Source organism: Anas platyrhynchos, chromosome 1 (genome assembly GCF_047663525.1).
Source record: "Anas platyrhynchos isolate ZD024472 breed Pekin duck chromosome 1, IASCAAS_PekinDuck_T2T, whole genome shotgun sequence".
Classification (NCBI taxonomy): Eukaryota; Metazoa; Chordata; class Aves; order Anseriformes; family Anatidae; genus Anas; species Anas platyrhynchos.
In genome coordinates this window covers 2,798,821-2,825,546 of record NC_092587.1, presented here as the reverse complement: position 1 = coordinate 2,825,546, position 26,726 = coordinate 2,798,821, and the positions used below count along the sequence as shown (strand labels likewise).

The 26,726-nt window shown below is 47.4% G+C and overlaps 1 protein-coding gene across 6 annotated transcripts in view; it reads right to left on the bottom strand.

Moving 5' to 3' along the window:
• Positions 1 to 26,726, bottom strand: part of PLXNA4 (plexin A4) — a 406,242-nt gene that overhangs the window by 349,900 nt on the left and 29,616 nt on the right. For all 6 annotated transcript variants that reach the window (XM_072041446.1, XM_072041417.1, XM_072041518.1 and 3 more), the window contains exon 3: positions 8,896 to 9,078. In XM_072041446.1, coding sequence (XP_071897547.1) covers positions 8,896 to 9,078 — 183 coding nt within the window. The remainder of the gene's footprint in view (positions 1 to 8,895; positions 9,079 to 26,726) is intronic.

The window sequence follows — 26,726 nt, the reverse complement described above, 5'->3', positions numbered from 1 at the left end:
GCTATAGTTAAACTAAGCACTTCCTGAAGTTTACTCAAGGGCATCCACAACTTATTTAAAAAAAAATGTTCCTAGAAGTGGGCTGGGAAAACTATGTGAGCCAACTTGTTTTTGCAAAGCAGTAGCCAGAGAACAAAGCCCAAAAAAACTCCTCTTCTTCATGCACAAATATATATATATATACACATACACACACATATATATGTATATATATACATACATGGAGACACAGTTTTAAATACATTTGAAATTTCAGGGAAAAATCCTGGATCTTCTCCCATGACTATTGTGGTCCCAGTCCCTGTGTGCCCACCCTGCTGTCTCTGCACAGCAGCCACTTGTAGCACGTGGGAGATGAAGCACAGCGCAGCAAAGTCCAGCTGAGACTCTCAACAGAGGCTTGGGCGAGATAACAAGTGAGGAGTGGGAACAAACTGCTTCATGCCCCATAAAAACAACGGGATCCTGAGGAGGGGAAGCAGGCAGATTGCTCTGGAGAGCATGGGGAATTGAAGTTGGACCTTGTGATCATGGTTAGCATCTTCACCAGGACTCAGCTCCCATCTGAGGTTCTGCTTCCTTCCCAAAGACAGGGGCTGTCAAATGTTGATGTCTACATCAATATCTACCCGCAGCCAAACCTGGGATCAGCCAAAGGAAGAAGACGAAGCCGACAGACTGCAGAGGTGATGCTGGGCACGGCTGAAGCTGCAGGATGGCGAGGAGGATGGTGAAAGGAAGAGATGGATGCGCGGTGCCTTATCAGGGACTTGCTGTTCTTTCAACTGGCTCCCTGATAACATATGGAGCTTAATCAAATATGCAAATGATGTCCTATCTAGAGACACGGGAAATAGAGAAATAAACCCAGAGACCATGCATTAAAGCAAGCCCATGAAATGAGGGAGTGGGTAGAAGGTTTCCTCTTTTTGATAAAATTAGTTCAAAAGATTAAATTAAAGCAAAACTAATTAGGAGAATCGCACTTAAGCTGACTTCCTGTAAGAAGGGTCAGCAGGCAGGAGGCATTCAAATCAAAGGCAGATGCAAAAGGCACTTCAAGGGCTCCCTGAAAAGTCATTATCCCCGTCAAAAGGGAAGGGGACAGAGAGTGGAGGAAGGAATGACAAGAGCCATTTTGGCTGGGCATCCGTCCGGGCATTAGATGTGGAGTAGGGGAGTTAACAGCCTCTCTTTGTCGCCCTGGAGAGCACAAGTGGCGGGTGAAGACCAAAGCTGATCACCTAATGTCCCTTCCAGAGCACTTCTCAGGCAACAGAGGGATGAAGGCAAACAGAAGAACACAGACCAGGGGCGTAGAGATGTGTTTTTTCCCCCTCGTATCTCACCTCTGTATGGTTTCCATCAACAACACAGCCGCCTGAAAACACATCTCGCACAGAGCCAGCATCACCACGCAGAGAATCATCTGCTGCGATGAGGCAGGTGACAAGCAGTGTCACTGCAAACTGTCCCCTGGGCCCGTGGATTTCGGCAAGGTAACCTACCGCAGGACCTGCAGTTGTTATCTGTCCCTTTGTGCCTGCTGTCGTCACAAACATTCCCCTGCCTGCACCGTGCACATCCTCTACGTTGCGGGGGGAACACAGCTCAGCCACTTTGGGAGTAGAAAGCTGTCAAATTTGAGCTGCAGCTTCCTCAAGGAAGGCCTTGAGGAGCTGACGGTACAGCTTCCCTGCTGCAGTGGGTCTGCTGGGCCCCCCTGTTTCTCCTGGGGTAGGAATGAAAACGCATGGTGCAGCCCCGGCATGCAGAGTGCACGGCAGCACCTCTTGATTTTGAAGCACAGATTGCATCTGGAGGGGTCAGCTGGTCGTCTGAAATCTCATACGATGGTCACAGGATGCCATCTCTGAATGCGAGGCACTGTTAAACTAAAACCTCAAAAAAAAAAAAAAAAGCATGGAGATCACTGAATAGTCAAGAAGCAGAGAATCAAGCCTCTCTTTTCTCACTGTCAAAAAAAAAAAATGTACTAAACTCATGTTGGGAACAGCTAGGAAGGTTCCCAGCAAGGGTTTAGAGCATTTTAGGGAGGTTTCCTACTGCAGTTAAATACTGCAAGGAGCAACAAGCTCACTGCAGCATCCTAGAGTGACAACTTCTAGCTGGAAGTGCCAACGCAATGGAAATGAGGGCAAACACCTCCTTACCATGACCAAACAACTAGTGGGGGTTTTAAAACCAGTGTCAACTACACCAGCTCAGCAGCAGAGCCTGGATACAGGTACTCTGATGTGGTTTAGAGCCTGGAATTTCGCAGCAGATGATGGAGCACAGGGTGATCCAGGCTGGAAGGGATCTCAGGAGGTTTCTGTATCAACCTCCTGTTCAAAGCAGGGTCAGCTGAGATATCAGACCAGGTGGTTTTGTCCATTCAGGTCCTGAAATCTTCCTAGGATGGAAAGTGCACCACCCACCTGGACAACCTGCTCCAGTGCTTGCCTGTCCTCCTGTAGAAAAAGCTTTTTAGCTGGTTGGAAGTCCTCTCTTATCAATTTATACCTGTTGTCTCACATCCTCCCACCACCCACCACTGCGAAGAACCTTTCTGTCTTCTCTTTAACCTTCCTGTAACCATGGGAAGGCAACTGGGAGGTCCCCCCAAGGTTTCTCTTCCCTGCTTGAAGAAGCTCCATTCTCTTATCATCTCCCCCCAAGGCAGGTTCTCCAGCTCTGGGCTATCCTCATCACCCTCCCCTGAATTACTTCCTTTTGATAAATACTGTACTGAGGAACCCAAAAGTGGCTGTGGTATTGAGATACGGTCTAGAATTTGAGTAAAGGGGAGATAATTGCTTCTTCTGAATCTACCAGCTCTGTCCTTCAGCACCCAAACACCCAGCACTTTGATGTCATGCTAGACTCCAGCATAACGAGCCCAAAATGAATATTTTTCGCTAACCCTTGTCCATGGAGATTCCTACCATCACCCAACACGCACACCAAGGACAGATCACACCACGGCTCCCAGCTCCCAGCTTTCTACTCGTCAGGCACCCAAGCTGGCGACGACCTCTCCAAAAAAAGTGACTGTACATCAATGTAGGACACCGACAGCTGCAGCCTTCACAGACGTCAAATACAGATGGGAAGTTGCACCGCTCCATCACAACTGAGTGAAGCACTCGGACTCCTGCTGGTTTTGGAAGCTGTGAGGAGAGGCCAGGGTGAACGAGCCCCTCTTGCAGAAACCAGCTTCTCAGCAGGAGCCGGAGCCTCTACAGCACGTTTTCAGAGCAGTCAAGTCCACTTGCCAAACAGTTGGGGGAAAAAAAAATAAAAAAATAAAAAAATTAAAATCTGACTCCTACAAAGCAGCAGAGGGAAGGAGAAGGAAGCAGAGTTTCCCTGCTGACATTCGCACAGAGCTGTCAGCAGCAAAATATCCTCCAGGGAACATCTAAACAGGGCAGGGTTTCTCGTCTTGTGCATATTCAGAAACTCCCTCGCCTGGAGAAACAGCAAGAATCTCTCTTTCCCTGCAGTTATCAGGAGCCCACAAAACTGTGTGTGACAAACCAAAGCTCACTCTCATTAGCTCCAGCTCGTTGGGTAGAAAGCAATGTATCAGAGGAGAAAGAGGAGATATTCCTCCCTTCTCCATGTGGGTACACTGTGATATCACCAACCTGGCCAGAGCTCTTTCACCTGCGGGGTCTCTGCCCATCTATTGCCCCATTTTGCCTTCCTCAAACTGTTTTGCATGAAAAACTCAAATTTATTCCTCTGCTGCACACCCGTGGCACTTGCTGGCAGCCCAGCTTTGTGGAAGGATCTGACTCCCTGCCAGTCCCACCAGGATTTAACCCACCAGGATGTACCCTGTGCTGAAAGGGATCCCACCTTGTGCTGGGCAATGACTGCAGCAAGAGGAACCATCAAAGAAATCGGTGGTGATGATAAAGCTGCAGGCTTGGGTGACCTTCAGGGTTCCTTTACCAACACTGCCACAGACCAAGGTGCATGTTCGACCAGCAACTGGCTGACTTCTCCTGTAGCTTTCAAGGCAGAGAGGTTGTAAACGGCACACAACTTGAAGAACTGTTGGACAGGTGATGGGACCAGGTAGCCACAGATACACGGCCAAAAAACAGCAAAATCTAAGCTATACAAGGCTCCCATCCCAATTATTTATCTGAAAAAGCCAACCTTCCCCAATGCAACTGAGAGATGGGCCCAAAATGAGAACTGGCAATCTGAGCTCTCAGATCTAAAATTCTCCCCTTGTATGTTTTGCATTGGATCCAAAGAAAGCCAGATCTCAAAAGTTCAGGATAATCCACAGGGCGGTTCACAAAATTGGCTGATATTGAAATTTTTCTACTAAATAGCGGTGATAACGGGTGGGAAGAACTGTCTAATGTGAATGAAAGCCTTTACCCAAAATGGCAGTCCACATCTAAAATGCCCTCAAACTGATGGGATTTTATGAAAAATGGAATATTGGCCGTGGAGTGAAATTATTGCTTTTTAAGCCCAATTTCTTCCTCTGCAAGCAATTTAGCATTGAGAAGGCACTGAATGAAACATTTAGATGGAATATAAAGTATTTCTTACAGGGAAGATTCAAACAAATGTAAAGGATTACTACTCTGGCTTCAAGTACGCATTTCAAAATGGACAAATAGCTTTGTTTTGAATAAAGGTGCAATTCCTAGAGCTGTTCCCCAGCTGACATTTGTAAATGTTAAACTGCCCTTTACACCTGCACATGTACAGAGAATAATTGCAGGTAAGTTGTATTTTTTTTTTTCCAGAGTGGAAACTATCTGCACAAAAGCGATGACCTGTAAGTTACACATCTAGGGAAAATGTACGAGGAATACTGAATACTGCTACTTTCTCTTGGCAATGGCAGCTACGAGGAACATCATTTGGCCAGACATGTTAGGAACAAAAGAGCTGAAACAATACAAAACCATGCCGAGTACCTCCGTGGGTCCTCCTCCAGCTTTCTCCTGCCACCAGAGCGAAGAACGAAGTGTGGAATGAAGGAGAGTGCAAAGGGGAAGAAAACCAGATGTTTCCCAGCACCGTGCTTGTAAGAAGCACACACCCAGGAATAGCTCCTGCTCCAGGTGGCTGGGCTGCGGTTTGCAGAGACAAAACAAACCTTCAGATCTCCTGAAAGCAACCACTAAAAATTCAAAGGAGTGAGGATCGAGCACCTCTCACCATACGCAGGAGCTCACTCTGCCTTCAAAGCCCACCAAGCACCCTGGAGCATCCTAAAGCGGTGGCAATGCTCACCAGCACAGCACGGAGGCACAGGGGACACTGCGGGACAGCGGGTAATTAGATATGGGATCTGACCAAAGCATGCAAGATGAAATATTTCTCATTAAAAAGTACCGCAGCATCTTCAATGCCCACAAGTGGTCGGGAGCTGTGTTTTCCATCTCCTCTGATTTGCCTGTTGGACGCTGTTTGATACGATTGTAACGCTTCGTACCTGAGCCCCTTGCAACATTTAGTGCATTAATTTCCCCTGACACTCCTTGGAGCAAACAAAGCACTTCCTTCCCTTCGCAGGAGGGAAACAGAAGAAGACCAGAAGCTTCTGGGAGAGCAAAGAACTGAACGCATCCATTTCTCAACCCACTTATCCCTGGGCCACCTTCTCCACCCCCAAGAGGACACCAGCACCCAGCAGCCCTTTAATCAGGCTGCGGTTTCCACCACAAGATATGGACAGGGACAATTTTTTCTCCTTTTTCATAGCTCTGCATTTTTATCCTATTTATATCACCATTCTGCAGGGCCACGCTGTGCTGTGGACAAGCTGGCAGACTTGTAGGGCATATTTCTACAGCACATTATTCAGAGCTTTCCTGTTGGTCTGCACATGTAGCTGTGTGAATGAGAGAGGGTTGCAAAATGTATTTTGCCCAGGGCAGTGAAATAGCTGGGGCCAGCCTTGTCATTCTCTTTCACTCCCTCTTTTCCTACCCTATCTCTATCTCGGTTTTTCCTTTTCTTTCTCTCTTTGTTGTCTTGGTTACACGGGCAGATTCCTGATATGCTGCTAGTTTTCATTTTAATGATATGTTCCTGTAAAGCACAATATTTTACTTCGGGTTTGTGTGCCACTGGATAAATTCCTCTGACACGTGACATTTGTGTATCAACTACCAGACAGTGCTTGATGACTGCGAGTATTTCGCAGCGCTTCCACAGGTTGCATGCATCAAAATCCGATACGCGGTCTGGATCTTTCATATAAATATAGAAACAGGGAAAAAGGCTGAAACTGGAGGAAAAAAAATAAGGGAAGTTTCTGCAAAACCGTCCTCTAATTACTTGCGGTGAGTTTTCACACAACAGCTGAGCAGATCCTGCTGTCCTGAGGATAATCTAATAGCCCATCTCTTTGTGCTAGCCAGAAACTCTTTGCCGTGGCTTCTCCAAGTACCAGGAGAAGCTGCAGTACGTGCTGTGCGTGGCAGGACCCAGCAGGCAGCAGGAAAATGACAGCCCCTGGGCTTCATCCACTGGTACGCAGCGCTTCATCTCATCTCATATAGCTTATTTCAATTTACCCCTATGCATTTTTTTTTAAAAAACATAAATCAAAGTTCATTTTAACGTAATGGATCGTGCAGGAGTTGCAATTACCGACGCAGTATTTCCCTTGCTTCCTATTCAAAAGCACCTGTTTGATGAGCCAAGATGGAAAACAAAGCTTCAAAAGGCCATGAAGCCTTGGCAGGGACCAAGGAATATCAAGTGAAAAAAAAACTGAGTGCCAAATTGGCCTCGTGTGGCCCTTGGAGGGGAAAGCAGGCTGATGTCCTGAGCTCAGATACCTTCAGGAGCCCTGGAGGAGTCAGTGATTGCAGATGTCATAGCAAGGCCCAGGCTGAACCTGCGGAAAGTGAATGTTTCCAGGCTCAACTGGTCCAAAACAACCCTTTGAGTTTGGGGGAGCTTCATTTTGCACTGACAGCTTTGCATGCCGCCTCCCTGATGGAGAATTACTCAGCCCATGAAGATCTCAGCCCATGGCTCCAGCCCTGCTCTGACACACACGCCCACCGCACTAACTACCGCAGACAGAACATTCATCATGTTAGGAAAAAGAGAATAAAACGCAGCTTTCTCAAGTTACATCAGTTAGTTCAGCTCGCCTCTTCTCATTCTTTACCCTATAAGGCTGTCCCCACTCCTCACCACGCTCGGTAAAAAACAAAAAGCTTTCTCACTCCCATTTTCCCCTTTTAAAAAAAAAAAGATGAGATGTTGGATTCTGCAATGTGACCTGCAAAGGCAAAGACAGAGCTACGTCTGAGTTTGCTTCTCCTGGAGCCAAAAGAAAAAACAAATGCTTGCAAGTGCAGAGAAACAGCGTCATTCTTAACCATTTAGGTCTTTCGGATATTTACTATTCAGATCTCAGCTGTCCTATTTCTTTCCCCAAGAGACTGGCTGGAGAACTGAACAGCTTATTATGATATCACAGATGACAAGGAAGCAAAACCTAATTAGTCAGGGGAGGAGATTATTTTTATTACAATGGTTTAAAAAACAATTTGGCTCTTTTTCCACATGCTTGAACAGACTGTTAAAAAAAAATACACACACCTTATTCTTTGTAAAAGCATCAGCAGCCTTTCCTCTGTTGAACAGGACGTTTGTCATTGGGCTTGATCCTGTTCCCCTTACAAACCTCACACAGCACGGGGGCCATGCCATCTGAATTTAAAACTTTGATACCATTTTTAAGTGAAGCAGCAAGTGGAGGAACAAAACCAGAGATCTTAGATCTTCTTTATGTATCCGTGAACAAATGACTCCCTTCCTCCTTTCCACTCTGTCCATCATATATACAACCCATATGGGCAACCTTTTAAGAGCACCATCATCTCCCCAGTTTGAGGTTATTATTTGTAAAAAGGAATTCAAAGAGGTGTCAACACCCAACACAACGTCCAAGGCTCAGTCCAACCTCCCCTCCCAGTGTATCACCCATCTCCATTATTCTCACAAAGCCACAATCTCCTCACACACACAATATTTTGCAACATGCCCAGCCCAAGCATTCAAACATTGCCAGATTGGCACGGAGGTGTTGAAAAGCATGTGGTGCCCATCATTAATACGAGAAGATCAGTTCTACCACCTTCTGCTGCTTATAGAAAAGCATCTACCAAAAGCACCAGGTAAAAAAATCCCAGTTTCCACTTCTTAAGGCCTCTACAACTGCCTTATATGATGAACAACAGCAGCTGTTACACGACAGCCACGCAACAGGCGTATTTTTAGTGAGAATGCAGAGTGAGGAACATAAGCTCAAACACAATAAAGGATGAATTTATTTCTGTGGCATCAGCCATGGTTACTCCACCAGCATAAAGCTCATTATCATTCAGATAGCTTCCTTTTGCTGAAAACACTTCCTACAGCACAAGCACCCAGCAACCACTAATCCCATGCTGGGCTTGTGGTAAAGTCATGGTCCAGTCACATTGCTCTGAAGAAAGATCTCCAGAGCATGAATCCCATTCCTTAACAAACTTCAGGCACAATCCTGTTTTCTCCAGCATGCACCATGTGATCAACTACTTAATTAGAGATGGTCTGAACACACACAAAAAAAAACTCTGTTGGATTTAAACTGCATCAAGTCTGCCCGCGGTTTGACTTCAGACATTCTTTTGCAGATAAAACCAATTTGTGAGTCTGCCTTTCTCCTTTCTCACGTCAGCTTTACTCTTTGGGGGTCAAATGCGATTGTCTGCCAACCATAACATTTGCTATCCTCAGTGTAGGTGATGCACCTTACAATAAGGACTGTACTCACACACAACCAAAACACTGCCAATCTCCGTAAGAACATGAAAATAAGAGTTAAAGGACCACGTTAGGTCTTACCTTCTTGAGCTTCCCACTCTTGGTTCCCACAAAAGCCAGGGAGTGGTTCTTGTAGACGTAGGCAATCACGGATGTCATTCTGTCTCCGTCCTCAGTGAAAATGGGGAGCCCACGCACCATTGATGATACTCCCAATGGGGCATTCATATCCAGGCCACAGAAATTGTCATCAATCGTTAACAGCTGTAAACAACAAGGAAGACAGCATGAAAAAGTGAAGCCACTAATTCTTTAGCTATCTGCGAAGTATCCATCCAACCGCGGCCACCGTTATGCAACACGCCTATAATTTATGCAGACTGACAAATTGATGACAAAGGCAGGACTGGAGGATTACAAAGGTGGAAATAAATTGTCCAAAGTCTCATGATGAGTTACAGACAGAAGGCGCACTGGAAACTTGTTTCTCTTGAATGACAGCCCAGCAGGATATATTATTTTAAGCATTTTTCCTACTACTTTACCAGTCTCTTTTAGCTAGCACTCAAAGTCCATTGAAAGTTTTAAACATTTCTAGGTCTGTCAAAAGTAATGTTTGCACATCATTCCCCAGGGATCCAGAATAAGAACCACTGAGCTAAATCTACATTAGCAAATAAGATGGTGTTTCCTTCAACTTGAGGGAGTTACAGAAGAGCAACAGCAGAACAATGTGGACAACTCTTCTATCCTACCTCACAGCACAATCTGGAAAATAGGTGAGGTTAATACAGGTTGGCATTGTGAAGGTCCCACAGAGTAACGCAAATACAGATGAAGTTCCAAATATTACAGCATGCAATTGCCAAAGCAATTAGACTTTATTGACTTCAGTGTGACCACTTACACATTTGAAGCTAAGCACCTGCTTCATTTTTTTTTTTGCTGGACTACGGCCTAGAAAAGCAATAATTCAGTCTACAAGAAAGTTACTTGATCTTTTTATATTGATAAAGAAGAGCTATGACCGTTTTCTTTATCTGAGATCACATCTTCTGGGAAGCATGGCTAGAATATGTGCTGCTCCTTGATTGAGTTCACACAGGCAGCAAAAGCCTGAGTGTTGATTCATTTTGTCCTCACCCAGCAATTACGGGAAATAATTACAGATGTTTTTGCTGAATGGAAGAATAATGTGTCCTAAACATATTTATAAACAAATAAAATCTACAAGGAATTCAAACAGCCATTAGTAAGGAAGAGCTAGCCTGAGCTCTGGCCTGCAAAAGTCATTAGTGTTTGAGGACTGCCCTTTTGGAGCTAAAACACCATCTCAAAGTGCAATTACAGATCAGATCAAGAGCGTTTATGAGCTGCAGACAGGATATTGCTAGTCTACAATGCTAGCACAAAATTTAAGATAAATCTGCATCCCAGATCCAAAGGCCAAATTCATCTGAGGTCTAGCACCACCGCGCTGATCACCACACTGCAGACCCCCCTGACAGCATGGCTTGCTGGAGTCAAGCGTTTCTGTGGATAATGAGAACATGCCCAGTTTTATTATGTAGCTCGGGAAGAAAAGGAGAAAAAAAAAATAAAAAACACAGCTTGATTACTCAGGAAGTACCAAAGATGTCAGAAGCAGCAACACTACCCAGATTTTTCGGCAAGGTGTGGGACACCGAGGTGGAGGAGCAGCACGTTGGTCTGATGCAGTGTCACCAGCCTTCTGTTCCCCAGTTTGCTACCTGACACATTGCCTGGCACGGGATCCACCTCACCTAGCTTCAGCCACATGAAATCTTAAAAAGTGGCCTACAGCAGTCGCATAAACCATCCCTGTAATCAAGGAAAGGAGGTATGCCGAAGATCAAACCATCCTTTCAACCCTGGAATGCACTGGATCACCTTGTGGTAAAGCAAGTGACTGCAAAAGGACTCCAGAAGTCCCCCAAGCCTAGGATGCACCACGCTTTGAACAGGAAGCTGGACTGGGTGACCCCCTGGGGTCCCTTCCAACTGAATTATCCCACTGAAGCAGGATTTGAGAAAAATCCAGGATTTGAAGTCAGTTTGCCCAGAAACACTTGACGAGCTGAGGGAAAAATCATTTCAGATTGAAAGCAAAAGATCCCCACACCTTCTACAAACAGCAGAAAAGGGGGCAAGGGAAAACCCTGCTTTGCCATGGTGCTGGAAGAAAATAAGAAACACAAAACAGCTTTCTTCTCTACCAAAAGTGAAAAACTCAATAGGACCAGCAGACAACTTACCTAGGGTGCAGCACATCCACCTCAAACCACAGCAGATGACACCAGCAAGCAGTGAAAAAGGAGAGCAGAGCAGGCACAGGCTTAGGGGTCCCCCTGGCATAGCAGAGCCCCCGGGACACTCAAGAGACCAGCAGCTCTCATTAGCTGTAGTAATGGTGTCCCTGCTCCCTCAGCAGCAGCTTTTTCCCCTGGGGCAGGGGCTGGTGGCATGCCTGCCTGCTTGCCAAAGGTGCAGGACCTCCTGCTGCTGATGGGCGAGCTGTAGGAAGCCATGAGGAGGCCATTTAGCAGCAGGCAGGCTGAGGAGGAGTTATATGGATCCTAGCAGTCAGCAGCCTGTGCCCAAACAGCCCAAAATTCCCCCAGCACCACTCACAAAAGGTGCAGGGGGGAGGGAAGGGGGCTGGGCAATGACACCACAAAGGGGGAGCTGAAAGCAATGAGGAGCAGCAGGAGGAAGGGCCTGCCCCCAGGTGTCTGGTGTGCCCTTACAGCCTGAGGTGGCCTTACAAACGCACTTCACCCCTCTGCTGACCGAAGAGACCCGTTGCAGGGGGTTGGGGCTGAGTAAAACAGCCCGGCCTGCTCCCCACAGAACAACCAGGCCCGCTAAGAAAAGGCTGTGGGTGATAGCAGCAGGAGATTCTCCTGTGAGAGGTACAGAGGTGCTCATCTGCTGACCTGAGCTGCTCTTGAGGGAAGTCTGCTGCTCACCAGGGGCTCATATCAAGGTTATCACTAATAGACCACCAAGCCTCGTACAGCCGAAAGACTGTTATCTGCTGCTGCTGTTTCCCATGGGTACCAGTGATGCAGCCAGAAGCAGTCAGAGGAGTATCAAGAGGGATTACAGAGCCCTGGGAGCAGCAGGAAAGGTCTCAGAAGCACAGGCAGTTTTTTAAATCAGTTCTCTCAGTCAAAGGGAAAGGGACTGAAAGAAAGGGCCAGCAGAATCTGGCAAACCAGCAGATGGTTACAGGACTGGTGCCACAGCCAGGGGTTCACCTGCTTAGACCATGGGTCTTGCTTTAAGAACCCTGGTCTGCTGAGAGCTGATAGGGTTCACCTGTCAGAGAAGGGTTAAAACATCTTTGGTTATAGGCTTACCAGGCTGGTGAAGAGGGCTTTAAACTACAGTTGTGGAAAATCCCAATCCATCCTACTCCTCCCAGTTTGCTGCCAGTGTCAGCAACAGATGCCCAGGGCCTGGAAAAGGGTCATGGGTCAGCAGGAGAGCGCCTGAAGAGCAGCACGAAGGAATTCCAGCCACTCCAGCTGGGAAGTCAGGTTCATCAGGGTCCCCACTCAAATGTCTCTATCCAAATGCAGGTAGCAGGAGTAATAAACAAGAGGAGTTAGAGATGTCATAGCCTGCAGGGCTATGACTTCATTGGCATTGTAGTCATGGTGGGATTGCTTCCATGACTGGAGTGTTAGGATGGCTGGACACAGGCTCTTTAGGAAAAACAGGCAGGGGGAACAAGAAGGGGACATTGTCCTCTATGTCAATGAGCAGCTGGAGCACAAGGAGCTCTGCCTGGGGATGGATGAGGAATTGGCAGAGAACTGATGGGTCAGGATTAAAGGGAGGGTAGGGAAAGGGGACATTGTAGTGGTGGTCTGCTACAGGCCACCTGGTCAGGAAGACCAAGCAGATAAGGTTTTTTATAGACAGATAGAAACAGCCTCATGTTTGCAAGCCCTGGTCTTCATGTGAGACTTGAACCACCCTGATATCTGTTGGAGGGACAGCACAGCAGGGCACAGGCAATCCAGGAGGTTCCTGAAATGCACTGATAACTTCCTTCTCCAAGTTACAGAGGAGCTAATGAGAAGAGGTGCTATGTTGGATCTCATTCTCACCAACAAGGAGGGACTGGTGGAGAATATGAACCTCAAGGGCAGCCTTGGATGCAGTGACCATGACATGGTGCAGTTTAGGATCCTAATGGCAGCAAGGAGGGAGCACAGCAAGCTCACTACCCTGGGCTTTGGGAGAGCAGACTTTACCCTCTTCAGGGATCTGCTTGGAAGAGTACTAAGGGACAAAGCCCTGGAAGGAAGAGGGGCCCAAAAAGCTAGTTAATATTCAAGGATCATACATCCCAACAAAGCGGAAGCCAGACAAAAACACCAGGAGGCCTGCATGGATGAACAAGGAGCTCCCGGACAAATTCAAACAGAAAGAGGATGCCTACAGAGGGTAGAAGCAAGGACAGATAGCTTCGGAGGAATGCAGAGACATTAGAAGATCTTTAAGGTCCCTTCCAATCCAAAGCATTCTATGATTGTATGCCACCCCCCAACAGCACAGCCCAAAGTAATTTAGAGACCAAAATGGGCCCTGCAAACATCTGCTCTACCTTCCTGCATGACCCAGGGCATCGTATCTCAGACAGGAGTTTCCTGTGTTATTTTTCAGGGAGATGCAAGCTACTTCTGCTTGTTCTCCAGGCATCCAGACAGGTCTGAGCTTGTGTGGCTGAAAGAACACAGCATTGAGTCCTCTGCAGTGCACTCTATCAACAGCAGGGATGTGCTAGCTAGAGCATGACTGCTGTGGATGCATATCAGAGCTTACATAGCCAGAATAAGCTCTTATCAGCCTGCAAAACCCTAAGAGGATACAGACCCAGAAATCCCAGCATCAAACACAATAACCTGTAGTTGATCTACAGCACATCCCCAGCCTGTTGAGGCTTAATTAATCCAATTGCCACAGGTTAGTTCCTCCTCCAACAGATTGGGCCCAGCTCCAGCTGAAGTCAGACCTAACCTTAACAGGGCTGAAATCAAGCTTTTCCCACCTACAGGCACAGAACTAACTTTAAGTCCACTGATTTCATCTCACTTCCCTGAGATCATTTACAGAAGAACACATCCAAACACCAAAAAAAGTTTGAAGAGTGAAATCAGTGTGTTAAAAAAATAAAGTTCAGATGAGAGCTAAGACCATCACAGCACACCTTAACTTCTGAGATGTAAAGGGGTGTTTGAGGGCAGATCAGGCCAAGCTGTATAGTCATGTGCCCTTGCACAGATGCTGGAGAAGCAATTGCACAGTTACAGTTTGAAGGTAGACAACAGTCCCCCAAGAAGGAGCTTGGAGGAAGAGTAAGGCCAGCAAGTCACACATTGCATGAAAACTATTGTCATTTAACACATTGGGATGATTTCCTCAGGGGATCATCTACAACAATAAAATAAAAAAATAGCAGTGAGTTAAACCCTACAAATAAACATCAGCTAACTTCTGTGCAGCTGGGGCTCTCAGCTGCATGCACAACATCTTTGTAAAGGCAGAAATACAGTCATCTTCTTCAGCAAAGAGAAACACGTAAGGAAATTTGGATTTATGATGAAAGGGTCAGGAGTTGCAAGCGCAGGTTTATTTTCAATTCCAGACACTCCTAACAGCAATATAAAGTAGCCACGTTAAACTCTCTGGAGCTTCTCTGCTTGGCAATTTCACGTTAACGACTTTCCAGAATGAAAGCGGAGGTGAGGACATGAATTCACTCTGCTCACAACACTGCTGGCACGCCAGCTGGGATATCAGGGAGGGGCAAAGGGAAGATCTAAAGAGGCAGGAAAGCAATCAGCAATTCTTGCATCTTGAGCAGTTAAATCTAACCCAGAAATTCACAGCATGGTCTGTAGGTAACTCAGAAAGGAAGGGGGGGGCCTTGTGGTTGAGATGCTGGAATGGAGTCAAACCAGCATCCTGCATCACGTTCCACCTGCTAGTGAGGGAATATTACTCACTGCCCCTCTGCCCCAGGGAAGCTGCTAAACACAGGTTTATTAGGTGCTTTACATATCCAAAATATCTTCATGTGAGAGTGATTGGCAGCTCCCAGGGCATAAATGCCCTCCCGAGTCCCACCAGCTGCCTCTCCATCTCAGGCTGATGCGCAGTGGGGAGCCAGCTGGTGAGAGGCTGCTGTCTGCTCCTGCCACCGCTCCCTGCATCGGCAAGCAGAGGTTTCATCTGCAGCAGTGATGCCATGGCCAAGTGTCACGTTCGCCAGTGAAATAGGAAGGATGTGCAAAGAATGGCCCTGATTTACAGGAGGATCCTGGCAGGCATCTGCCTTCTCCAGGATTAAGCCTATCAAATAAATAATGAACGCATCCAAACCCTCCTGAAGAGGATGGTTTTACAAGGCTCGTGCTGGCTTAGGTCTCTAGAGATTCACCAACTCCCCAAAACCCCCAAACTCAGCAGAAGGGTTAGAGCTCTGATTACAACACCTCCCTCATTGATCTCATCTGATTGCCCAGCAGAAGTGCTGGGCATTGCACTACAGGCTGAAGTGCAAGGTATTCGGGGGACAGTGCAAATAGTGCTCCTACTGATCTGCAGGTGTCCCTTAAACATCTGCTTTAGGAATTTGCCTCCGAAAGAGCCCCTGATAATCAAATACAGCCTAATCCATATTTTGGGAAAAGCTTCGGTAAAGGATTAGCCATCCCTCGTTCCTCCTTGCTTTCACTCGGGCAAAATCTTCCTTCCCCATCAAAGCACGAGGGCCTTTTTCCAGATATCTCAGCAGGCTCCAAAGCAATTCCCCAGACTCACCGGGGATAAAGGCTGTCCCAACGGCCAAGTCTCTCGCCTTTGATTTACAGCTAATGCCTAATAGCCTTGTCTTCATACAGTGGCAGGTACTTGGCTTCTCACTCCTGTTATCTCAGGCTTGGCTACTCCAGATGATGGAGGGAATGCATACATTACGGCTGCGTGTGTTGCCAGCAGAGCCAGGGAGCCAAGAGCAGTAAGAAATTAACAGCAATATGCAGCTGAATCTTTGCAAGGTCCCAGGGTCTCTTCATCACCCGTGTGCATGATCTTCTCAACAGCAAGGACTGAGCTTCCTGATGAGGATGGACACGTGTCCTGCTCCACAATATATTTAAACATCTAGAGAGATGGACGTCCTGGGGAAATCTGTCGCCAGGAATTTTCAGTACCCTTAAGCTGCATTGGATCTGCCTCTGACCTCCTGCATTCTTAGCAGGATCTCTGCTTCTGACCTCTAGCTCTCCCTTCTGACCCCACTGGGACACGTGGACTTGGCTCATCCAGCCTTCTCCCAAAATTCCATGCTGTGAACTGTGGCAGGACCTCCAAATTACGGGCAGTGCCTACCAGTGTCTAGCCATGAGGTCCTGGTGCAGGATGGAGACAGCTCCTCCGACACTCACCTCGTGCCATATCATTCACATAATTTGATGCCTGTTACTGCCCTCCCATCACATGCATTCCTGACACTGGGTGAGGAAAAAAAAATGCGGTCTTGCCCAGTGACCACCAACAGCTATAGACCTTTGTCATCTGCAATTCAAGGCCTGGGGAAATTTTGTGGGCAAAAAGATGGGAACCCTGGGCCACCGACCAAAGACAGCCCAGCTCACCAACAAACCCGCTCTTCAGCAGTTAGCCCGCAGTCTAACGACATACAAAAATATCCAGTGCCATTTCCCTAGGGTGCTTAGTGATATAATGGAAGCTGGATAAAGAGCCAGCATTTGGAAATACATTATAATTGCACGCTGCTTTTCACTTGTGCAACCACAGCAGTGGTTACCACGCAATTACATGTCACCATATACAAATGACAGTGCAGTTACAGTAACTTTACCAATTACAGGGAAATTGTACCCACTATGCTAAGAGGTTTTCACTCAGATATCATTCAGGAACACAAGACCGGGGAAAAGTTGCTCAAATTAACTAGAACTTGTACCAGCGTTTGGTTTTGGGGTCTGTAGTTTAAGCATCAGTTCAAGGGCTGGTGTCAAGTTTCCAGAGTGCTGCAGAATCTTAATGTGGTACAGACTTGTTATGTCTGCATTTATGTTCCTGCTGGACTGAGAGCATAAGGCTTCCCAACAGCCTCTGCCATCTACCTCCACATCGTAAAATTTGCAATTTCCTGAAGAGGAGGCTGCCTCTCTTATGGGGACCAACAGGTTTCTGTAGTCTTCGGGCCTTTTGCTCAGCAGAGCTCAGTGATTATTGCTAAGAAGCAACAGTGGCTATTAATTTAGCATCTCCTAGTTCTGAATTTCTGCATGATTACTGTGCCAAAAGACGTGTACAATATCCATTGATTAGTGAACCCCTAAATATACTCTAGACCCCAATACTGCAAAATTTAAGCAACGCTGGCAGTAAGGTGGCTTTTCTTATTTCTTGCTGCAGACCCTGGAGACGCAGACCACAGCTGTGTCGCAGCCACAGGACCAGAGAGCAGCAGGTGCAGATGCTTTTCAGCCCATGGCATGTTCCTCAACTCATATTCTCACTTTTGCTGTGAACATTGCCTTACCGCAGGCATGGGTCTGGTCAGCAGCAGGATTTCTGCTCTGGAAGCAGCAGCAGGCTATCAGAAGGAAACAGTTCATGTCCTCCAAAGGAGAAAACTAAGACTGACTATGTGCTTTTGTTACATCACGTATATATCATTTTCGGGCCCCCAGGCCAATACTGTCCTCAGCAAAATGACATATTTGCTTCTTGGCCACTTGCAGAGAAGACACTCCTAGCATTACGAGCAAAGGTGCAATTAAAAATCCAGCCTGAAAACACCACCAGGTTAATGAATCCGTGTTACTGGCAGATGGTGTACTGATGTGACCTCCGCTATATCCTTCAGGTCCTTCATCAACTTCAATTCCAAGTGTCTGCCATGAAAAATAGTCACTCTGTGTCAAGATAAACAAGATGAGGTGCGGAACCAACTCAGATACCTGGGAATATATTTCCGTGGGATATTTACACTCTCTCTGTTATGATATTGTAAGTTAAGGGATAATTCAGAGCCTTGGTTAGAGCCCAAGCAAGTGATGTAGGCAGGGAAGAGGGGCAGTACCTCCAGCAGCAACGCAGGCTGTCAAACTGAGATATCCCAAACGCTCCCGTTCATGGAAGCCTTCACACCCCACATCCCATTCATCACCGCTGTGTCAGCCAAATCTCTCTTTCGCAAATCATTTCCACCTCCTCCAAAAAAAAAATAAAAATCTGGCGTTACAATTCCAAACCTCGGTATTAGCACGCCCAGCCATGCAGCTGGGGTGAAAACCAGATCGCTGAGGTGTGTGGTCCCTGAGGTTCCTTCCCTCCCAAGTGGGAAACTGTGTCTGCAAACAGGAAGAAGGGATGGGACCTAAAGAGCAGCAAATGTGGCTGTAAAAGGAAGCTGAGCTCCTCTGCAGTCCCATAAACTTCCCTCTGCTGGCTGAGAGGCTGGAGGATCGTGTGGATGAGGCACCGAAGGATAAACAGAGGAATATGATCTCTGTAGCTCTCAGCTCGGTGCTTTCCGTGAGCTCGAAGAAATTCACTTAAAAAATTTCACGCGCCCCCAAAAAAGAGATTATTGAGTGTGGAGACTCTGCCTTTGAAACTGCCATGGTCTATTGGGTAAACAAACATTTGGGGATTTTTCAGAAGTGAAGTATTGATCAAATAAGCTGCTAGAGCTCTCCTGTAAGAACATATTCCAGCTGCAAAGCTGTGTTATGCACCTGAAACACAGCAGCACTGACTTCCCCTGGTGCTGCCGGGGAGCAAATGTCACAGAGGGAAAATCCTGGGTGAAAAGGGTTGTTCTGTGTAGGCAGAAAGACGCCTTTGGGAGAGGGAAAAATTGCCCCTAAAGGACATTGGATTTCCGTGGTAAGCCAAAGGTGATCTGTGTAACAAATTCCATCAACAGCAGCGGTGAAAGAGGTGAAAGAGAACGGAGCTCTGTGCCCTGCCAGCTCTGCCTCCGTAATCCCGAGCATCCTTGCCATAACTCGCGTTTCCCTCAGCTGTGTCCACCTAAAAGAGATGCCCAACAAGGAGACCTTCCCCGTATTAAACTCTCATGTTTATCTTCACCCCTGGCCCATTATCTCCTGCTACTTGCTGGTAACAGAATGGTTAAACCTGGGCTGAGACGGAGCATTTCTGGCAGCTGCCAGACACCCTCATTCCTATTCCAGTGACGCACACCAGCACCTTGCCGGATAGAGTCCAGCTGCCTCCCCTATGCTGGCACCACCAGACATTCTCCGCTGAATCACAATTACTATAATTATTATTTTGTTACACAGGCGAAATTATCATTTGGGCTGCAAAGTGCCACGCGCACCAACAGCGCTGGATAAATTAAACAACAACGCTGCTTTGCATGCAGGCGACACCTTCTCCCAGAGCCGCCTAAAAGCATTAATTAAGCCTCGCTGTGGTCCTGCAAAGGTAAGCTAAGTGTTGTAACGAACAACATGTATCTGTTGTTGCTCTTCAGCATGGGGAAATTGCTGGGTTGGGTACGAGAGACCCCAGCGTGCTCACCAAATGACGGAGAGTTGAAGGCTGCGCATCTGTATCAAGGAGAACCGCCTTGTCTCTGGTCCTATACTCTGGTGGAAAACGGATGTAAATAAGCCTGGTTCTCATTTTAAACAACAAAATACATCACAAAGGCACCGGACAAGAAAAATCTCCCACTTGCTGCCTCTCTCTGTGCAAATCTGGGGAGCTGAGGAATTCTGAGCACTCGTGTCAGCCACGTATAAATTCACTAAAGCCATTAACTCCAAACTCTTTTTTTTTTTTTTGCAGCTGAAAGCAGGCCTGTGCGGCGGACGGCCCTCAGAAGCAGGGACACCATGACAATTACAGCCCTGTGTTTCTTGGCGCGGGATCCCGACCAATAGCCCTGACCCACTGATGAGTGCTGGGTCATTCCCTCATTAGGAGCAGCGCGTTTTTTATTATTCCCTTCTGCACGCTGCCTTGCTTGGCCTCTCCCACTCCCTGTCTGTGGCTGAATGCGCGCCTGGCTAATATTGCTTGTTTACAGGATAAATCAGCTGAACAAATCCCATTATATTTTGGACCAGTGACAATGACGGGGTAATGACATTGAAACAGGGTAAATACGATGTTGTTCCTACTGATCTAATGTCACCCACATGCTCTATCAGCTATGCCAGCTCCAATACTGCATGGAGGAAACAGAGGTCTCTCTGTCTGTCCGTGGCATCACCACTTAAATCTCTGGGTATCCTGTGCTTCAAGTACTTCTGTAACTACTCTAAGTATTATCTCCACAGAATCTGCACCATAAAGCAGAAAACACTAGGGATGAAACAGTAAACAGTGTCTTGTCCCTAAATTTAAGCAACTGGGTGCTGGTGGCACAGGGCAGGGTTTAGGTCTTATGGGTTTCATGGCTATTTTATAAAATACGTACACATCACAGCAGCAGAGCCAGAACAGGAGCTTTTGTTATTCAGCTCCACGTCCCCATGGTCTCAGTCCCAGAGGTCTCCAAGTTGAAACCTCGCAGAATGCTTTGGCACCCCGTGTCCTCGCTGGATGCTGGTAACGATGCAACGTGTCACACGCACACAAACATCACTGTGCACGCTCAGGTGGGATCAATGTGAGAGCGTTTGCTACCTCCAGAATAAAGATGCGATAAAGGTTTGCACTTCAGCAAGCACAGTGAGGCCACACTGCTCCACTTCCTAACATTTACCTCAGCAAAGGAGTAGAGCTGAAGAGATGGATGGTTCATAGGTAGATGTGAGCATGACACCCAGCTCCATCCTGAATTTGGGCATATCTATCCAGCCAGGTCTGTTGGCCCTACAAACACTGTGTTTGGTCCCAAAGTTGTTTTTACATCACCCAGAGTCTGCCTATGCCACTGTAGCATGGCCATGCAGATGCCACGCTGGGAGCATCTCAGGCAGAAATATGGTCAGAGGAGACCTGGACACATCTCTATAGGGACAACACTCTTTCCTGTCCCCATCATCATATCTTGTCCCCATTTTTTTTAGTGGCTACTCCCAGCATCTCTATTAATGCTGCCTGATGTAATGTGGACCCGTGCTTCTGTGCAATTCAGGTAAACGTGGTTATTTCTGGGGCAAAAATAATGCCCTGTGCCATGTGTGTGCTGGAATATAAAATAAATGCAGACGTGTGCATCGGACTGTTCCCAGAGGCTAAACATCTTCACTGATTCCCCAAGTACGAAGACAGACCCTGCACTGTTTTTCACCCCAACAACTCTACTCACATCAGGCCAGTGAGAAGGGGTCTGTGCAGGATTTGGGCTGGAAAGCAACGCTGAATCCAGCATACCCGTGACCCCCTCCTCAACAGAATGGTTATTGTACAAACCCCAGCTGCCCCCAGTCCGGAGGTGCTTTAAATAGCATCAGGCTCATGCAGGGAGACGCAGTCACTTTGCTTCTGGCTCTTTGCAGGATTTTTCTGAGTTTTGCTTGATGCTTTTTTTTTTTTTCTTATTTTTTTTTCCCAAATGTTGCGTAAGCATTCCCCTTGGCCTGGGAGGCAATCTCCTGGTGAGGCAATATGAGGTCAGGTTTGTGAAATAGCTGATCAGCCGGCGCGGAAGCGAACGCGAGGAGATCATATGGAGCCCTCTGAGAACGCGAGGCTGAGCCACGTGTGACCGCAGGGCTCGACCGCGGAAGAAACCAGCCTGGGTCACTGGCAGGGGAAGCGGCAAAGATGGGTTCCCAAAAATAAAGGCAATCGAGGAGCACAAAGCAGACGGCCCAGGCGGCGATGTGGAAGCTGGCACCTCGCTCTCCTGCAGAAGCATCTACCTGGAGGCCAGCGGAGGATGCTGAGAGATGCTGAGAGATGATGCTGAGCCACAGAGGCAGAGCCGGCGCGGTCCGGAGATGGGACTGATGGCTGGGGGAGGGAGCCGAGCCTGAAATATCTCAGACACAACAGCGAGTCAGCAGCCTTGGGCCCTGCTCCGTCTTCAATGAACATTTTGTGTGAGCAGGGTCAAGCAGACGCGAGGAGCCAGGAGGGAACAGCGCAGCGCGCACGGGTTTGGCACCCGGCCACTTAAAGGCAGAGGATTTCCTCATATGTTTGGGAAGGAAATAGCTTCACGGAAGCTTTTTTCAAAGCTTGATTTTTTTTTTATTGCAGCACAAACCATGAGCATTTTGGAAGGAGAGGTTGCAGGGAGGGGGTGTGATAAGACAATTAATGACAGGCAGTGTTATTTCTGATCTGGAGGTATCCTTTCAAGGACAGGTGTTTAATACTGAGGAGCACACTTAATGCCTTAAATGCAATCATCCTCTCTGTGCAATTAGGGCCTGGTTTACAGCCCTTAAGTGCAAGCTTCAGTTTATGTAGGTGCTTAAGAGTTTTTGTTTTTCTCTCCCCTAGGGCCGCTGAAGCCATTTCTCCTGCCTGGAGTGCAGAGCACTCTGCAGAGGCAGGGACGTGTCCTTATCCCCACTGGCAGAAAGCAGAGAGGTGGCACTTGGGAGGAAGGACTGCAGCCAAGGAAAAAGTGAAGATGAACCCATGTGGTGCCTAAGGAGCCCCTGAAAATAAGTTTTCATCGGGTTCATTTATGCACACCCACCCTAAATGCTGATCATGGCATTTTAAGGATATTCAGAGGTCAGGATGTTACCAGCAGCTACACCCAGGATGAACTGGGATGAGGATACTGGAAAAGTCCCAGTGCTCACCCCGAGCTACCCAGCTGCAGCTACGTACACCGACTGGAAAACCAGGAGGGTTTCACTCCTGCAACTCCGTTATGTCTCAGCCATCGTGTCCCTGGCACACCACGAACACTGGGCTTGCTCGTCAATGAATTAGCACTAATTAATGAGCCTGCCTGGTCACATCGCAGTGGAAGAGGTGGGGAGCCTTTCCTAATTCCGGTTACAGAGGGGCCAGGACCTTGCTCAGAGCGGTGGAGATTTGAACTCGGTTGCTCTCCATTAGCCTGAGGAGCGCGGCCTCAGATGTCTCTGGTCACTTCCACCACTGACAACAATCACGAGAAATACCAGCCACATCACTGGAGCGAGCTCCCCGCTCTGCTTTTGCCTGAGCTGCCTCACGTAGCAAGATAATATGACATTTCTCTCTATTAAAGTGTCTTTCACCCCAGAGCACGGCCGGCTTTCTAGGAGAGACAACAGTCAGGCCGTGAAGGGATGGAGAAAGGGAAAGGAGGAGGGTTCAGGGGGGAGATGTGCAAATCACAGAGCTCAGCTGCAGAAATCCTAAGCCAGCACCCTACCCCTTGTCCAAGTGACATCCCCAATAAAACCCTCCATCCACTCAGGCTCCCAGCGCTGGCAGAGGACGCTGGTCATCTCTTCTCGAAGTGCTGGGCCCAGCAAGTCCCTCCAGCACACGCTGCACACACACGCTGCCATCCAACACAAACTGATGTGACCAATTATACAAATAGAGAGCTGGCAGGCGCAGCCTGTTTGCTCCGTCTCAGCGGCTCCAGTGAGCATTCCCAGAGAGGCATTTCCCTATTTCTGAGGCTACTGCTTCTGCACAGGCTGCTCCCTGTCACTTTTTTTTAGGATTCCTGCTTCTTTACAGAGGAAGAAAAGGAAAACACCATTAAAAGTTGGCCAAAAAGTGCTCCTCAACTGACTACAAGCCCTTTGGATCAGGAACATAAGCCTGTGTGATTTGGGCTAAAGGAGCGCCTGCAAAGCTTTTATGTGTGGTATATCCAGTCGAGATGAACAAAAGTCCCTATTGTAGAAGCATGAGTGGCATTGACCTCCCAGAGATTCACTTCGGATAGCCCTGCTGGCAAGCAGCAGCGCTCGGAGGTCTCATGAAACCGATAGCTCGTTCCTGTGACTCTGAGTCATTCCCCAGGGAAAGCGGCAGGCTCATGCCACGGCCAGCCCCACCAGGAGAAACAAGCACACGCTGTGTGTGCAAAATGTCAAGGCAGCAGCACCGCGTGGACCACCTTCCCCATGCTCCTCTCCCTTAGGGCTAAGCAAACGTTAACATTCCTTTTTTTCCCCAACCTTTTCCTTCTAAGGGAAAATGTAGGGGGAATGATAGAAAGAGATGATAACCCCTGCCTTTTGGTTGATAAAGTGATTTTTTTTTCCTTTGAAAGAGCCTTCTTTTTCCAGCAACTCCATCCCATGTCCTTTTTAAATGACTCTGTTATGTTGTTCCCCATGATAGAGAGGAATGCAGTAGCAAGGATGTGATTCCTTCTCCCTGCAACAGTTGGGAACACCGGGCACAACACTAGGATCCAGGAGTCCCTGAGCTGTAAATGAGCTGCAAGTCATGTTTTCCTGTGCCTTAGCTGCCCCTCCTGTAAAACAGGGGTAATGCTCTCCCCAGCTTGGTGTCTCAGAAGTGCTCTGTTAGACCCGTGTGTTGCTGAAGAGGAAAATAATGACACACATTTTCTGTAGGAAAATTATGGCCACTCCATCATCAACAGCAGCCTCTCCAGGAGTCAAATTGTGCTTTATACCATACGCACTCGAGCTAGAAATGGCTCTTCCTGGCCTGGTGGTGCAGAGCATGGATCAGTCTCAACATCTAGAATGGGCAGGGGGAAAGAGGGAAGCAGGAAGGAGTAGGAGAGCAGAGTCCACGTCAGGAACAGACATACGGAGGAGATGCAGACCTCTCAGGGATCCAGGCAGTGGTAACCACAAGGATATTTTGGAGAGCTGCTGATTTAAATGTGGCTTGAAGCATCAGAAGGGGAAGCCTTTATGGCTGAGTTCCTTGTCAGACAATGACTTGAGTCCCAAATGCCCCACCTCGCCTGCCCTCTGTTAGCAAAGCGTTGGAAAAATATTGCCCAGCTCTTTGCACAACGCCTTTTGTTAGCTGGTCAGCTTCAAAAAAAAAACATTTCTGCTCTCTCCCACCTGACAACGCTGCCATGAAAAACAGGAAGAGATTGAATACAGTAATTTAAGCAGTCAAACTCCATTTCCTGCCAAAAGGAAAAGAAAATACCGGCGAAAGGCAGAAACCAGGCGATAGTTGGGGACAGACAATTTGATTATCTTGGGCAGATATTTGCACTGTGTATCCGGTAAGAGCTGCAGCGGTGGAGGTGACACCTTTTCATTTCAGGGAGTGCAGTCTGTTAGGCTGCAGAGCGGCGGGTGATGCTGGGAGGCAGATCAGGCTGGCGAGGAGGCTGGGACCTCCCCAGGTTACAGCCTTGGGTTGCAACCAGCTCCTAAGCCAGCAGTTGGTCCCTTCAGTTCATCCCTTCCCCCAGAAATGGTCCCTTCACACCTCCATCTTCCTCCCAAACTGCCTTTTTTTTTATGTTTCTAAACAAATTCAGCATTTCCATCAATGGTTAGTTACAAAGTTTATGATATGCATTCGAACCCCAATCTTCTTTACCCAACATAAACATTGTTTTCTGCCTTTATAAGCATTTTTCCCTCTAGACCAGCCCTTCCTTCTGCAAACACCTTGAGAATCTGTACAGCCTTGCTCCACAGACCGATGCACCACACTGCACCGCAAAAGTGGTTGCATTTTGGTGGCACACAACGCTTTTGGTAGATAGTCAAAGGGAACAAAAGTGCTTTCTGGGGCTATATAAGTAGTAATGGCTTCAGTATCGGGAAAGGAGATTTAGATTAGACGTGAGGGAAAGCTCCCTAGCAGCAAAGACAGATCATGTAGGGAGAGAGGGGAGCCTCCATCGCTGGAGGTTGAGAACAGGTGAGACAAACATCTGTCAGAAATGTTATAAGTAAGGCAGAAGGGCAAATCAGATGACCTCATAGGACTCTTTTTTTTTTTCCCCAGCTTCATTTTTCTCTGGTTATATGAATTTCTAAGCATTTGGGGTCAAGTGTGCTGTTTAAATATAAGCTATTATCCTGCATTTGCAAGGTACAGGCAGGGAGGAAAACCAGAGGTATTACCTGAAACTATTCATCACCTTGGTGAACATCACCAATTTGCAAATCAACTGCCCAGACATAAAAATCCATCTATTTTTCCTGATCTATGCTGAAGATTAAGAGGAGGACAGCTGTAGCAGAGGGATAGGAGAGGAACGAGCATCAAGAATTGTCTGTTCACCTCTGGTTTTTCACAGGTCAGGCCTGACCATGCATCAAGATGTGAGGACAGTGATGAGCCCAGCTCCATAATCCACAGTCTTAGAGTTAGTATCTCAGAGAAGGGCTGTAATATGTCCTCTAAGAGTATTTCTCTGCGATGCTCAGTGGGGGTATCCCACAATTTCTTTCCACCCATCTGCTCCCTGCCCAGTGTACGAGCTGTAATTATTCGCATGCAGGATTTTGGCTGCTGGAAGCAGGGCAGCAGAACTGAACTTCAGGTTCACAGGCAGGTTGAGCCTGCACCAGCAGAGACACATTTGATATCTACAGAAAAAAAAAAAAAAGAAAAGAAAAAAAAAAAAAAAAAAAAAAAAAACAGGAAAAATCACACTGGTAGCTTTGTAATTGGTTTTATAGCTGCTGCAAATCCATGTTCTAAAAGGCAGAGCAGCAGTACTGCTGGCTGGCTAGCAAGCAGGACATCAGCAAAGGAGACGAGGTCCTCACGGACATATGCCCAGGCTCCAAAATACTTCTCCAACCACCAAATATTTTCCAAGCTTAGCGGCTGGACTCTGCAATCCTTACAGCAGCCAAGCCACTAATACCTCGTCCCTCGGGCAGCACAGCTGATCTCAAGCAGGGCTTGCCAGCAGCTCTAAGTAGACTCATTTAAGGATAGCACAGCCCATTTAGTTACCTTTTCAGACCCGTTTTTTTTTT